At 40.3% G+C, this 15,470-nt stretch overlaps 1 protein-coding gene across 3 annotated transcripts in view; it reads left to right on the top strand.

Annotated features, from left to right (window-relative positions):
- Positions 1 to 15,470, top strand: part of LOC131255882 (GBF-interacting protein 1-like) — a 54,443-nt gene that overhangs the window by 22,675 nt on the left and 16,298 nt on the right. For 2 of the 3 annotated variants that reach the window (XM_058256801.1, XM_058256802.1), the window contains exons 6-9: positions 2,215 to 2,590; positions 9,126 to 9,435; positions 12,392 to 12,556; positions 14,617 to 15,120. In XM_058256801.1, coding sequence (XP_058112784.1) covers positions 2,215 to 2,590; positions 9,126 to 9,435; positions 12,392 to 12,556; positions 14,617 to 15,120 — 1,355 coding nt within the window. The remainder of the gene's footprint in view (positions 1 to 2,214; positions 2,591 to 9,125; positions 9,436 to 12,391; positions 12,557 to 14,616; positions 15,121 to 15,470) is intronic. The other variant, XM_058256803.1, reaches the window with a different exon arrangement.

A 15,470-nucleotide genomic window follows, 5' to 3' on the forward strand; every position in this document is an offset into this window, starting at 1 on the left:
CCCCTTGACTACTACTAGGTCTCGTGCTACTGCTCGCCCCTCACTCTTATTATGCTCATCTTCTTTGCCTTGACTACTAATAGGCCTCGTCCTTTGTCCTTTACCCTTTGCTCAACCACATCTTTGGGATGTGGTTTACACCACCTATCCATTGGCTTATGTCCATGGTCTCTTTTGGGTGTTGGTTGTTTAGATCGCCTTGCGCATGTAGGTGGTGTAGTAGCATCTAAATCAACAATATCAATTTCTTCATATGCTTTTCGTTCTGTAAACTCTTCTTGGATAACCACAATGTCATGCCTTTTTCGAGCATGCTTGTCCATGTACTACAATATTCCATGATTTCTTTTTAGACCTCTAGAGTAATATTGGAACGTGCACTTGCATTTGATCCAGGGGTGTGCAAGTTGTTGCTTGTGCTAGCCAATTCCACCGGAACTTACAAACCTGCATAGATCACATACTATAAATGATTTTTCGGTAGCACTACGATAGCGCCCGTACTTCCAACCCAGGTCATTGGACTTGGGTCTCAAAGAAGAAGATTGGGAAGAAGACGTAATGAATGAGCCGATGTTGAGTCAACTAAGTAGATACTAAATATTAAATAGTAATCGAAGAACTTTTGTAAATACTACTATACTTCTATTATTTTCAACTACTAATGTATTAGAAACTTCAAACGAGAGAGAGAGAGACTATAGTGGTGTTATACAAAGTTGTGAGAGAGTCTCACTATAGTGGCGTTACACAAAGTTGTGTGTGTGTGAGAGAGTGCATATGCGATCGCATGTGGCAGTATGCCATAAGCATGTGATTACGCGAACGCATACTCATGGTATAAAGCCATATGTGATCAGATATGATGCACATGGCTTATGCTATCAACGCATATGCGATGTGGTCCACTTTATGTGATTGCATAATCGCATGATAACCCACTGATCATAATCGAGTTTAATTGAGCTACTGTTGAATAGGCGCATGCAAATCTAAGTTACTTATTGTTGGGTTTGGGTCTAAACGGTGATGACTGATGAAGTATTTGTTGTTATTTAATACTTCACTCAAGGTTTTTTCTTCTCTATTTCTCAATAATACCTAGTCTAAGCCCAGCGGATTTGTTACCCGGCATCATTTTGAGAAATTTCATGCCATGTCTCTTGAATCGATGGAAAGTTTATGGTTTCTTGATATCTATAATCCTATTATCCCTGCATAAATGGGTTATACAAACTGTGTACACTCTGTCTGCTGTGTACACATTGCTTTCATCCAAGTGGTCCAAAAGTTCAGTGCATTAATAAAGCATTCAATCTGACTCTGGTGGGGAGCTAGTTTTAATGCATCCCAGACAATCTTTGAGGTTTATAGGGCAATTTTATAATGGTCTTGTTCTTGCACTCATTAGAGAATGTTGTTCCAGAACTAAAATATTGCGAATTGTTTTGAAATCTGTAATGACACTGACTGTTTTGGACTGGAATCTGCCCCCAAATGGGTTGGGTCAGTGTAAATGCGGTCAAATATGTGGTTGTTTATTGTTTGTTAAAATTATGCAAGTGTGCTAATTAAATCTCACCCATAGCCACTGTACTAGTATCAGATTGGCTAATACCACTGTGTTGGGATCCTATATTTTTAACTTAAGTAGATTTTTGGGGTGAAGGGGGTCCAACTGGTTGGATTGAACTACCCATGGAAAACAGGTCGGATCCAGTCTAGGTTTTAAGACAATGTTACTGGCAGTATTTTCGTACAGTGGCGACTGTGCGATTCAATTACTTAAATGGTGATGCAAATTCACTTCCTTATTATTATTATTATTTTTGTTAAAATAAGTAGAACTAAATGTGACTGAATTTTCACATAGTATGGTATATACTGGATTTTGTCATCAGTTTTAAAATGCATATCAACCTTCTTGCTTTGTGTAATTGCTGTACTTCCTTTTTCAGATTTTTTTTTGGTGTGTGTGTGTGTCTATTTTTCCCTTTGACAAATCTCGAATTTTAGATTGTGTAGGTGTATTGTTCCATAATTTTCGTGTCTTATACCTAGTACCTGTAATTTGATCTGCATGCACTGGTCTTGGTATTTTTTATTTAATTGTTAAACTGCTTATAAAGATGTAATTGTTTGAACTGCTTTGAATCCTCTGTGGGTAATATTGACTGTGGGAAGTTTGATTCGGGAAACATTCTTTTCTTTCAGGAGTTGGTCCTAGTAAGGAGTGGAAACCGAAGCCGACAAACCCCAATATTGTTCAATCCTCAACTGAGGTTGCACCAGTCACAGTAGAAGTCAGTGCTCAGTCACTATCTGCATCCAGTGCTGCAGACCTAGAAGTAACAGCGAAGCTGCAAAAGAAGCTAGAGGATTTGCATTTCTCAGACAGACAACATGTCATCATTCCGATCCATCTTCATGTCCCTGAAGCTGAGAGAAGTGGATTGAGTTTTGGAAGCTTTGATGCTAGTTTTGGGCTGAATGCAAGCTTCGCAAATGGCCCAGATACTGACAAGAGCCCTACACCTTTGTCTGAGTCGTCTCAGGTGATCGAAGAGTCAGTTGAGGAGCCTTCTTCAAGGTCTGAAACTTTTTCCCACCTATTATCATTTTTCCTATCATGTGTAGTGTACTTTCAGCTCTCTTGGCTCATCGTATTTGAAGGGATATTTGTTCATCTTTCAGTTCTTTTGAGAGGTGGATTCTGAAAGACCAAACGTCCTGAGAATCGTAGATTGATTATGGGTTTTGAAAGACCTGATCGATGTCAGTTTAGATGCAACTGTGTAAGATAGGTCCTATCGCAATTCTAATGCAAAGTATGAGTATTTTAAGTCTTGGCAAGAGAATATCGGCAATAATTTCCCAAATTGTGGCAGCTAGGTATAATTTCCCAGCCACCAAATACTAATGCAAATATTTAATCACGAATACTAACATTCCAAAATAGGATCTGAATACCTCATCTATTTTGCCAGCAAGTTATATAAATCTTCATCAGATTCGTAACTTCCAACAGGCAGATGGGGCTTAAACTTAAATATTTCCATATCAATACAGCATTGTAGTCAGCAGGAAAGCCCTCTTGTCTACCCCCCCAAAAAAAAAAAAAAAAAAAAAGAAAAAAGAAGAAGAAAAAGAAAAAAACGTTAACTTATCTAAAAAACTCTCCTAGTACATATGAAAACCCAAATATACTCTTTGAATGAACCCTAAACTATGCTCCTTTTTTTTTAAAAAACCTCAGCCATTGGTGAGATTCAATCTCAACCTTTATAACTAATGTTAGCTAAATTGCTAACGCCCATATGTTTTCTGTTTTGAATCCTGCGGTCCTGGTTATAGGTCTTTTGCGATCTGGATTGCTATTTTTACCATTATGAAGTTATGGTCCTTCCTTTACTCCTAATGTAAGAACAATAATGCCTTCTATATTCAAAGCATAGAGATTTATACTTTAATTTATGCAACAACATGCATGTATATATAACATTATGCATGTGGTATCTATAATATTATATTTCTCATTTTATGTATTAAGTACGTTATCATCATCGTCATCTTAGCCTTATCCCAACTAATTGGGGTCGGCTACATGAGTTTTGTTTTGCTCAACATATGCTCAGTCAAACCATAGGTCATCAATTGTTTCTTATTACCTAATGTAGGGGCATTTTCACATCGGGCTCGAGTGGAGTAGCCCGTGGGATGCGGGGACACTCGGGGTGGGTGACCCATGTGATTTGGAGCACACAGGGGAGGTCTCGTGTTCGAGACTCCTCACCGGGGATAATTAATGCGCATTTCACACCGAGCTCAAGTGGGGTAGCCTGTGGGATGCAGGGACACTCGGGGTGGGTGACCCATGTGATTTGGGGTCCATGAGGTGGGTTCGACTGAGGTCCTAACCCATGCGATGTGGAGCCTGGGCTATGAGATAAAAGGATTAATTCCCCATGCTCTAACAGTTCGAGCTTTTAGAGCAATTGCTTAATTATCTTGCATTAAATTTGGTATCAGAGCTTAGGGTTTTTATAGGAGAATGCATTGCATGTTTAGGGTTTAGTCTTTTCACGTTTATTTTGCACCAAATTTCATCATATAGGGCTGTTTAGGACCCATCATTCACAACATGGACTGTTGAATTTTCTGTTGTCAGAAAATTCCAAATTTTTATGGCTGAATTTTCTGTTAACAAACTCTTTAGGTAGCCATGTTGCTGGAATTTTAGTATTGTGTAGTTTCCCTCATATAGAGTTATATAAGATCATTTAGTCTCATTTAGACGCATATAGTTGCATTAGAGGATCTTTAAGTGAGTGGTATCCCCGCATGTACTGGTCGTGGTTTTGGTTTGCACCCTATACTAAACATGGAGCAATTGCAAGAGTTCGTGAATGACCTAACCTGATAGTTTGAGTCTTCGGGTAGACGCTTGGAACAATGTATCGACCAACGCTTGGATCAGTTTAATGTGCATGTTACCCAATTAGAAACCACCATTGAGGTAAATGCCCAATCGCAAGCAGGTGGTTAAGAGGATAGACCTAGGAATGGAGGTGGCCAAAGAAATGATCATGGGCGCACACCCGTGCACCCACCCCGTGAGGGACATCATGATTATTATGACCCAGATGCACAACTCCTTAAGGGAGTTAGAGTAGATGCCCCTACGTTTGATGGCCTCTTGGACCTTAAAACTTTTCTAGATTGGTTGGTGGATATGGGCCACTGTTTTGAGTGGTATGACATGTCAGTTACTCGTCGGGTCCGATTCGCCAAGATGAAGCTTGTGGGCCAAGGAAAGAGGTTTTGAGCTACTGTTGAGCGAAAGAAATAAGGGTCGAGGGAGCTCCAAATAGTCCATTGAGAAGAAATGAAAGAAACTCTTAAGGAGAAGTACCTCCCTTTCTTTTATCACTTGAGGTTAGTTGAGGAATGACAATCTCTTCGACAAGGTTTAATGAGTGTGGCGGAATACATTGAAAAGTTAGAAGAGTACATGACCAGGCGTGAGGTTGATGAGGATCCTGTACTCTTGCTCGATTTAAGACGGGCCTCCGTTCTGACGTTAAGAGAATTGCTTGCCGAGGACATAGACATTCTTGAACAAATGTATCAAGTAGTGTTGGAGGTCAAGCAATACCTCAAAGCATCTGTGGGAAGATGGTTTGAATATCGTGATTTTGGCACTAGGGACAACCCTTCTGGGGATAAAACTGACATTGGATATCGGTACAAGCCTTCCAGTAGTTCTCAGTTTAGGTCCAAGGATGATAAGGGTAAAGAAGTTGTCGGATCTAGCTCGCGTAGAAGCGATGCGACTAGGTGTTTTAGATGTTAGGGGTTTGGTCACTTTGCCCACTAGTGTGGTATGAAAGAGGGCACCAAGGTATTCCTTATTGAGGGGCAAGTAGAAGTAGTGCCCCCAGAAAGTGACTGTGAGAAGGAAGAATATGAGCTAGCAGAAACCCCTAGTGATGAGGAAGGAGGAGCGCAAGAGTCCGTGACCCTTGCAGTTGTGCGTTGCGCCTTTGCACAAGCAAAGAATACCGACGATTGGTGCCGCAACACGATCTCCGATACTTACATAAAATGTGGTGATAAAAGCTGCAAGATGATCATGGATATCGATAGTTGTGCCAACGTGGCATCAACTGGCACTGTGAGCCGTCTGGGCTTGAAGCTTGAAGCCCATCTTCAACCCTATACTGTGTCTTGGGTTGATGAAACTTTCATTCTAGTCTCGCACCATTGTCTTGTTTCTATTCAGTTTAGATGATATAAAGACACATTTTGGTATGATGTTGTTCCTATTCAGTTTGGGACATAAACCTAGGAAGCCTATTGACCTTGTCCCTATGTCCCTTTCCCATAGGCCATCAGAGTAAGCAGAGCCATTTGAACATCATATTCATTCATTGCATCAAGAAATTAGGTAAAAGATCAATACTAGTAATGAACATTACAAAATTTCTTCAGACCAACATAAACGATTCAAGGAATTCAATGTAGGGGATTCTGTGATGGTCCGCATCAAGCCAGAGCGGTACCCTCAGGGAGCCGTATGTAAATTATACGCACGTAGCACTGGACCATTCAAAATTATAAGACGAAACGGTCTCAATGCGTTTGTGGTAGATCTTCCACCTTCTATGAGAATTACTTCTACATTCAATGTGGAGGATTTAGTTACATTTCAGGGAACCACTGATATATTGTCCAGCCTTTTACTGAACCAACCCGATTCCCCATACTCGTCCTTTGATCCATGGCCTCTTCCCGACCCATCTTCCCAGCCTCTACCTCCCATGCCTACCCTTCCCACACCCAGAGAGGAGATAGAGGATATCTTGGACCATCAGATAGTATTAACGTCGGACGGCGGGTTTTAAAAGAACCTGGTCAAGTAGAAGTCACGCCCAGCTTCAGATAGTACGTGACTTATTGAGGAGGAGCTTCAACGAGTTGATCCTGACATCTTGGAGCGGTTTAGGAGTTTTGTTTCGCCAGTGGTGAAATCTTCGCAGCTAGGGAGAGTTGATGGGGACATCTCGCGCACATGCACGCCCCCCTACGCACGTACGCAAGGAGGGCCCCACTTTCGATCTGGATCGATGACGACGTCCATGGAGGGCCTCCTAGTTAGATGACTGTTTTGGTTCCTTGGGGTGGACCCGATCATCATTTGGATCCCACCATTAGATCTCATGATCGTGGCCCACTACCATAGATGATCTAGGACTTTTAAGTTTTGCTTATTATCATTATTAGGAACATCATGAATGATCTAGATTGCTTTGGTTGTTATTTTTGGTTACTTCGTCTCTAAGTAATTGTGTGCGCACATGGCGGAGCTTTTGGGGTATAGGGTTTTCTTATAAATAGGCAACCCCTTGTAGGTTTTTATTCATTGAAGATGATTAATAAAATTCTACGTTTTCTTGCTTCACTAATTCTCTGAGTTGTGGAAATCTAATTGGGTGCAAAACCTTCCCTTCTTTGAAGGGCTAATTGCCGTGGTGCGAAGCCACACCCATCCCAAATCGCCCCCATTTCCTACTCTCCATATTCCTCATCTCCTACAACCATCCCCTTATCAAATCCACCTACGTTTGCAGCTAATCTTTCCCCTACAATATATTTCCAGAATCTGGCCCTGCAAGAGGGTTGAAACTTCGACGGAGTACTGTGTTCAAACTGATCATCTGTTTGGCCTGAAATTTGGAGGGAAGGTGGCCCATCCTTGACTAACCAGGCCCTAGCTGGTTGATTCTAGATTTGTGGGCCCCACACATGTGCGAGCCGCCATCCACGCACGTGCGTCAGGCCAGTTTGCTGTCCACACGTGCGGGCTGATCACAGGTTCCCTCTCGTCTCTATTTCACTCTTATTTCCCCTTGTTTCCATAACCTTAACCCTAGATCATCTCAAATCCCTAAGTCCTATTCCACTTTTGAAACCCTAGATTTTTCCGAATTGAAACGAGAGAATCCCTTGGATTGAGAAATAATCCTTTGTTTGTGTGGATGAATCTACTATCCTTTGAGTATTGTTTGGTCTATAATTTTTAATTGATTCAGCCCTAACATGTGTAGGCTTGGACCCTCGTAGATTCCCCTTGTTGAATGCTCGACTTTATGTGGGATGTAGAATTATTGTGATTGTTTCTAAATTATGACGATCTAAAGCCTGAAATCTTGCACATCATATCTAATTTTTGTGTCCTGCATCAAATTTGGTATTAGAGTGGGAGGTCTCGTGTTCGAGACTCCTCACCGGGGGTGATTAATGCAGGGGCATTTTCACACCGGGCTCGAGTGGGGTAGCCCGTGGGATGCGGGAACCACACTCAGGGTGGGTGACCCATGTGATTTGGGGCCCACAGGGGAGGTCTCGTGTTCGAGACTCCTCACCGGAGGTGATTAATGGCAATTTCACACTGGGCTCGAGTAGGGTAGCCTGTGGGATGCAGGGACACACTCGGGGTGGGTGACCCATGTGATTTGGGGCCCACGAGGGGGTTTGGCTGAGGTTCTAACCCATGCGATGTGGGGCCTGGGCCATGAGATAAAATGATTAATTCACCATGCTGTAACAGTTCGAGCTTTTAGAGCAAGTGGTTAATTGTCATGCATCATTACCTCTACTCATGTCCTTTTGGGTCGTCCTATTGCCTTTTAGAGCCTTCTACTTGAACCAAGTCACTCCTGACCAATGTAATTCTTGGTCTTTGTCATGGAATCCCAAATCGGTTACATAATGGTCATAACCGCTACGCATTACAAGGTCAAAACTGCCGTAATTGCACTGTAACAGTTTAAAAAAAGAGTTGTAATGGCTGTTACAGCCCGTATCATAACGGTATCGGTCGTGGCAGTTACGGTGACCATTACCGTTATGGAACACCCGGGTCTCTGTTACACATGGCCAAACTATCTAAGTCTGCTTTTCCTCATCTTATTTCCTATTTGTACTACTCATAGGTTCTCTCAAATGCAATCATTTCTAATTCTATCCTTCCTCGTCTTGCCATGCTCATCTTATGAACATGTTGTTCCTTAACTGCCTAACATTCTGCCCTTGATATCAATTTGCATAAAGCAGTATAATGTGCATTTGTAATGTATGTAATGGAGTGACCCACATGCCTACCTGGCTACCCCTGGTGTACTACAAGTTGGAGGAAGTAGCTAAATGCACATCCGTTTTTGTACCACGTATGATGTACAAGAGTGACCTGTTATCCATGTAACCTTGCTCCCAACCAGAATCCTCTTGAACACTGCTTTTGCCTGTATCACTTCTTCCTTTTTGTGTTTGCAGTGTTCTTACTCTTTATTGATGTATTTGTGTTTTATATTTGACTAAGAGATTTTATTTATTTAATTTTGTATTATTTATCACTGAATCACGATAACAGTTTGCAATTTGTTTTAATTATTAAATGCTTCGTAATTTCTATCTCGACTTAGCTATTTGCTTTCAAAAGAGATAATCTTTCTCCCTAACAATTTTAAGGTTCTATTATTATTATTATTATTTTTCCTTTTGTTAAGCAAATAGCTAGGACATTGCTATAATGATGACAGCGATGATTGTTTTCTTGGCTTCAGTAACCAGAATGCATCCTCAACAGCACAGGAAGGAGATTATTCTGATAATCCACAATCCCCCCCACACATGCCGGAGAATCTAACATCCAGTGAGGCTGATGCTTCGGCTGGTATCCCTCCAATGCCAGAATACGATCAGTCCAAGCCTGAGACAGTGTTGCCACCAGGAGGTACTCAGAGCTCGGTGGTTCATACCAACCCGAGCTATTCTACTTTCGGGGTGGTGCCACCTATGCTTGGGAGCCAATTCCCTCCATTTGAAAGCTCTGAGCCTCAGGCACGTGATGCCTCTCGCGTTCCAAGCTTTGTTGTAAGCCTCCATTTCTTTTGGTTCTCATGAGAATCTTCAATTCTCTCTCTCTCTCTCTCTCAAAATTTTTTTTTAATGCATTCTAACAGCCGTGTTTTAAGTTTGACTGTTGGCTGCCAACTGTATATTGTCGTCTGGAAAGAAATAAGGCATGAGACATGGCTGGGCCAGGGTACCTGAAGGGAGAACCTACTGACCAAAATCCCTCATTGTTATTATCATAGAAAAGCAATTAGTTTTCTGATTCTCATATTTTTTGTATACATTTGTAGACTATAAACACCTACATAAATTGGATCTGGTCATCACCATGAATGTATAATTTAATAAAATAAAGAGATAAATTGTATATGACAAGTAATTACAGTACATTAGAGCTATTTGAATATCATATGGTGCTTTAAAAATGTTGAAGTTTTTCCCTATGTTTTTGACATGTCTGAATCAGTGCTCCCCAGCACAGCAGTTATTTATTTTAATTATTTTTTAATATACAAAATTTTAATTTTTTTTAATTTAATAAAAGAAAAAAGAAAAAAAGAAAATGGATTGTCCTTGTTAGATAAGCAGTAGCTGTATAATCTGTATCTAGTTGAAGTCACTTGCCAATTGTTAGTGTAGGAATTGCAATTGGTATAATTTAAGGGTTTGTTTGGATGCAAGAAAAATCGTGTCCTGGATAAGCTGTCTGGTTTAGGCTAGCTTCCCATGGGAATTGAGAAAACTAAGGACAACCCGCTCTTTCCTTAGAACTTGCCTCTCAGCAAGTATATTATGACTCTTGGAAAAATGTTGAATAAAGGTGAGGAAAGCTTATCCCCAGTTTGGCGCATGTAGGAACAAAGTGTTCAATGCATATGCATCACTCACAAATGCGTAATGTGTCACTGTCCGTGTTCAAGCATCCCACATGTTCAATGTGTGTCACCATAAATCTTTTAGTCCCCCATGTGATGTGGTATGGTTATTTTGTGCTACATGTGCCACCCTCCATCTTTAAGCTTCCCAAATGTGCCACATTCCATCTTTACTCCTGTTCCAGCATGTTTGACAAACATTGTAGTGACTAGCTAGTCCAAGAGCATGATATAGATATACTAACCAAGACATGACCTAGAGAGTATCTAGAACACAACTTTTCTTGCAACCAAACCCAAACAGCATGATTTCAGGCATGAAATAGTTAACTCGGATTTGCAACTCGAGATTATCAAGAATATGTGGTATCATTATAAATTCCCCCCTTTTCCCCCTCCTTGTGTGTGGTATCCTACAACCAATCAGCTGCTATGCTAGCAATCACAATCCCCTGCTCTGTTTACCATGGGCAATCATGCCAAAGGGAAGCAACTCATGCTGTAACCCAATCAAAACAAAATGGAAGAATTTTGATTTGTAGACGTACATTTTCTTGAAGGCTCATATTGTTAAAATTAAAATTCTCCAGAGATGCAATGGAATAGTAATCTTAGGACTAGTAAATGCATGGTTGTACGATGAAATGCATGTTTGTATGTGTGTATACGTATGCATGTATGGATGGATGGATGTATATAAGAATGGATGGATGGATGTATATAAGCATGGATGGATGTGTGTGTTTGTGTCTATATATATATATATATATATATATATATATATATATATATATCTGTGTGTTTAACTGTTTATGTGTATGCGCACTTGCATGGATGGATGGATTGTGCATGTGTGTTTGCATATATGTATGTGCATGGATGGATGGATTATGCATGTGTGTTTGTATATATGTATGTGCATGCATGGATTGGATGGATGGCTCCACCTTTTCCCCATGTTTCCCCAATGTTTGCCTAAGTCAATAATACATACTTTTAGGCCCCATTAAAGGGAAACTTATTATTTGATTCTTTAATATGCAAATATGTGTATTTTGCAATTATATGATTCCTCAATATGCAAATATGCGTATTTTAGCATCTCCTGAAGTTTCAATGAAAAATTCCACCATTTCCTCATGTTATCCCAATATTTCCCTCAGTCAGCGATACATTCGTGGGTATCAACGATACCATCGGCGATATCAATTCGTGTCTGTATATTCCCAGCCAGACGTATGTAACGATACTGATACTACGAACATTGCTCGTGGTAATAATAATAATAATAATAATAATAAAAAGACTGGATTGATATCCAACAACCTACGAGCTGCCATGCTAGTAATTTTTATCCGCTGCTCCTTTTACCATAGGCATGATCTCATGCTTCAACCCAACCAAAACAAAAAGGAAGAATTTTGATTCATAGATGTACCTTTTCTTGAAGATCAAATTGTTAAAATTCTCCATGGATGCAATGGAATAGCAATAGCAACTGCAGCAGCAGCAGCCTCAGTAGCAGCATCAGCAGCTGTAGTGTTTCTTTCTTTCTCTGTTTTTTCTCCCTTCAGAAAATTATTTCCCTGTAGGTGTTTATGTTCAACCCAAGTTGCATCTGTGCTAACAGATCATATGTGTATAGCATCTGATCCAACTGAAAGGTTGGTTCCACCATGAAGATCACCTGGGAAAAAAAGCCAGGGTGATTCAATCATCAGGTTGGCCACATACATAATCTGGATCGGATAGGTGGTCTTATATTGTTTGTGTAGAGCACATGATTATCGTGTTGGCCTGATATTTGTGAAAGGTCTTCATGGTAGGTCCAGCTTTTGAACGGTTGAAATGTTATACATGCATTTTTTTTAAAAAAAAATTACCATTGTCATTCGCATAATTTTCCACACTAACGTGCTGGTTGGACCAAAACTTGTGGGCCAACTAGTTGAATTAGAGCACTCTCCTTTTGGTACTTCTTTTTGTTGTTCTGTAGATTTGCTTTATGTTTATGATCAAGTACTCGATGTTTTTTGCAATGTCTTGTTTTATTTTAAATTTTGTTCCATATATTGGCAACTCACTATTCTATTAATTAGGTCCAGCAACCCTTTGACCCATCTGCAAGCTATTATACCCAATTTTATCGACCTGGTGGTGATGGTGATGGTCGCTTCTCTCCCTTTCTCTCACCTGGTGCTGCCACCAAGTATAATGGTAACATTACAGTGTTATCTTCTCAGACCGGCCAGTCTCCTCAAGAGGTTTGGAAATTTCAGGCATTCAACATTCTTTGTTCCTTTTGTTGCAAATATCTGGAATGCTTTGTTGGGAATACTTTCAGTTTTCAAGGAATCTGCGTGTTATGCATTGAGGAACTAACTTTTGACACAACCCAATTTCTTTAGGGCATGTTTGGAATCGTGGAATCCGAGGGAAAAGAAAGGAAAATATTACTCGACGATTTCCATGAAAACTATTGAAACATGGATTCCAAGTTTAGAGATCTAGTTCGATAACAAATGGAAGTGTCATATTCCTCTCACTAAACGCATCTAATTTCTTGTGCCAAGGATCCAAATTATGGAAAAGTGTAATGATTGCTGGCTGGAACCCACCCTTTTCTCTGTCCAAACAACACATTGTCACATCAGAAGAAAAAACACTTCCTTTTCTCTTGTTTGGCATGGAATCCATATTTCCAAAATGGTTTTAGATCTCTTTCTTTCGAGAGGATCCAATTGCTATCAATTATGTTAGTCACGAAGCTGTCAATGACTGTACTCTTCAAAAAAGAAAACAAAAAAGAAGAAGCTTTCAATGTCTGTGTTCATGGTACACATGGACCTTTCATCTGTTGGGCCCTATTGTGGATAGGCTTACCCAAAATATTACAGGCTTCATAATGATCTTATGATCCTAGCTACCGATGGGAAGACTTGTGGATTACAAATGGGTGGTGAGGATAAAGCCAACCAATGGATGACATTCATTGAGAAAAACGAATCCTTAAATCATTTAGGATCATCTGACTGTCGTGATTTCTGATGTATGACCTATCCACTATGTGGTATACTAGATTGATGGTCTGGATCTTGTACATTGTGTCCGAATTCCCATGGTTATTAAGTGCTTGAAGCATTGGATATTTCTCTTTTTCCTCTTCTTCATGACGATGCAATCATTCACGTACCCTTGAGTTGTTAAAAAATGGCACATGTGCAATAGAACTCGTGTAGACGGCACACATGTGCCAGCATGGCACATGGGTGCGAGATTCATCAGGTTGGTCCACACTTCTACATGTTTTCCCAAAAGTAAATCTGATCAACTCAGCATATGGGCCCCAATATTCGAAACAGGTTGATGGGTTAGAAAACTTCAGCCAACTTTTTAGAACCGTACATTTGTTTTACAAACTGTGGGCCATCTGACCTGTGTATCAACCTGATTATTGAGGTGGGGTATCAATATAGTGGTGCCTTTTCAATGGATGGATTGGATCTTGGACCTATCGTTCCATGTTGGCGCATATGTGGCTTGTCAAAATGGTTATAAATTTCTTCAAGCCTTTTTATTTATTTATTTATATATATATATTTTTGGAAAGTTAAATTTCTTTAAGGCTATGTAGATGTTATGAGAAAATTGGAGATGCGTACATTTGGCATGGTTTTATTGTGCTTGATTTTACCTGTCACTCATTAGAGCAATCACCACTTTGTAGTTTCATTTTTCAAGAGAAAAGGCCTAAATTTTCACGGTTGTATATCCTTAATGTTTCTATAGGGAAGTGGAGCGTGCCTACTATTTCTTTCCTTTTTGTTTCATTGTCAGGGACTCTAATCTAGTAGGTGCATCTCATCTGTATCAGAATCTGGATATTTCATCAAGCCCGTCCAACTGCAGATGGACCATCGTCCAAAAATCCCTCCTATCAGATGATCCTATCTGGTAAGAGGGCTAAGCCTAATTGGAACATGGAAATGGTTGAGAAAGAATTCCGATGGACGGTTTTCGTTAACCCAGTGATAGGATTGTCCTGTCGGAGTGATTTTTGAATATGGCCATCCACGGTTAAGGCCCACCAGATGAACATCCCGGATCTCGCATGTATGTGCAAGTTCTATTAATTTAGAGGTGCCGATGATGAAGAGAACAAGAAGCGTTAAATTCCATATAGTTTACCACTTGAATAATTTTCTCCAATAAATTTCTTTCTGCCTTCCAGTTCAGTATTCCATCTTTTATGTCTGTCTTTTATATTCTTTACAAGCAGGCACTTCTGACTACCAATGTTCGCATATCCTTTGTCTGATGGCAGAGTGGGAACTCTCTTGTTCTGTCTACGGCGGGCCCAACTCCTCTCGTCACCCAAGCTGCTGGGGTAATGCAAAGCACCATACCTGTAACTCAACAACCGGTTCCTGTTTTCCGGCAGCCTGCCGGTGTACATATTTCTCATTATCCTCCTAACTACATCCCATATAGCCAATACTTCTCCCCTTTCTATGTTCAACCGCCGACAATTCATCATTTTTTAAACAATGCCGCTTTCCCTCAACAAACCAGCAACATATATCCATCTCTGGCAGCTGCTGCAGCAGCAGCTCCCACTGCTGTCAAATACTCACTTTCTCAATACAAGCCCGGAACCAACGGTGGAAACTCACCCCACATTGGAATGCCAGCTGGGTACGGACCATACAGCTCCAATCCGTCTGGCTACAGTCCCAGTCCTGCTTCGACCACGGGTAACTCTGCTGGCAATGAGGATCTTGCTACATCTCAGTATAAGGAGAATAATGTCTACATGATCGGGCAGCAGGTATTTATTTCTCTCTTTTTTTTTAAAAAAAAAAATTGGTGAAAGTTCTCTGTTATTTAGATGTGGTAATATGCAGAAATCGGTTTTATTTTGAGGTTGTTTTATATGAGAATTGATTACCTACAACTGCATGTAGGATTACCGAAAACCTCCTTTTACAAGAATTGTCCTTGAAATATATGATATTTCCAAGGGCAAGCTTGGAATGCCAAAGTTTGAAGGCATATAAAAATGGATTGTAGCGTACAACTTGTAGTAGTTGATCAGTCATTCTGTATGTTGGAAGCATTGTTATGTTTAAAGGATTAATGTTTGCATACACCTTGATTGATGTTATACACCTTGATTGA

The sequence above is a fragment of the Magnolia sinica genome, chromosome 9, assembly GCF_029962835.1.
Source record: "Magnolia sinica isolate HGM2019 chromosome 9, MsV1, whole genome shotgun sequence".
NCBI classification, from domain to species: domain Eukaryota; kingdom Viridiplantae; phylum Streptophyta; class Magnoliopsida; order Magnoliales; family Magnoliaceae; genus Magnolia; species Magnolia sinica.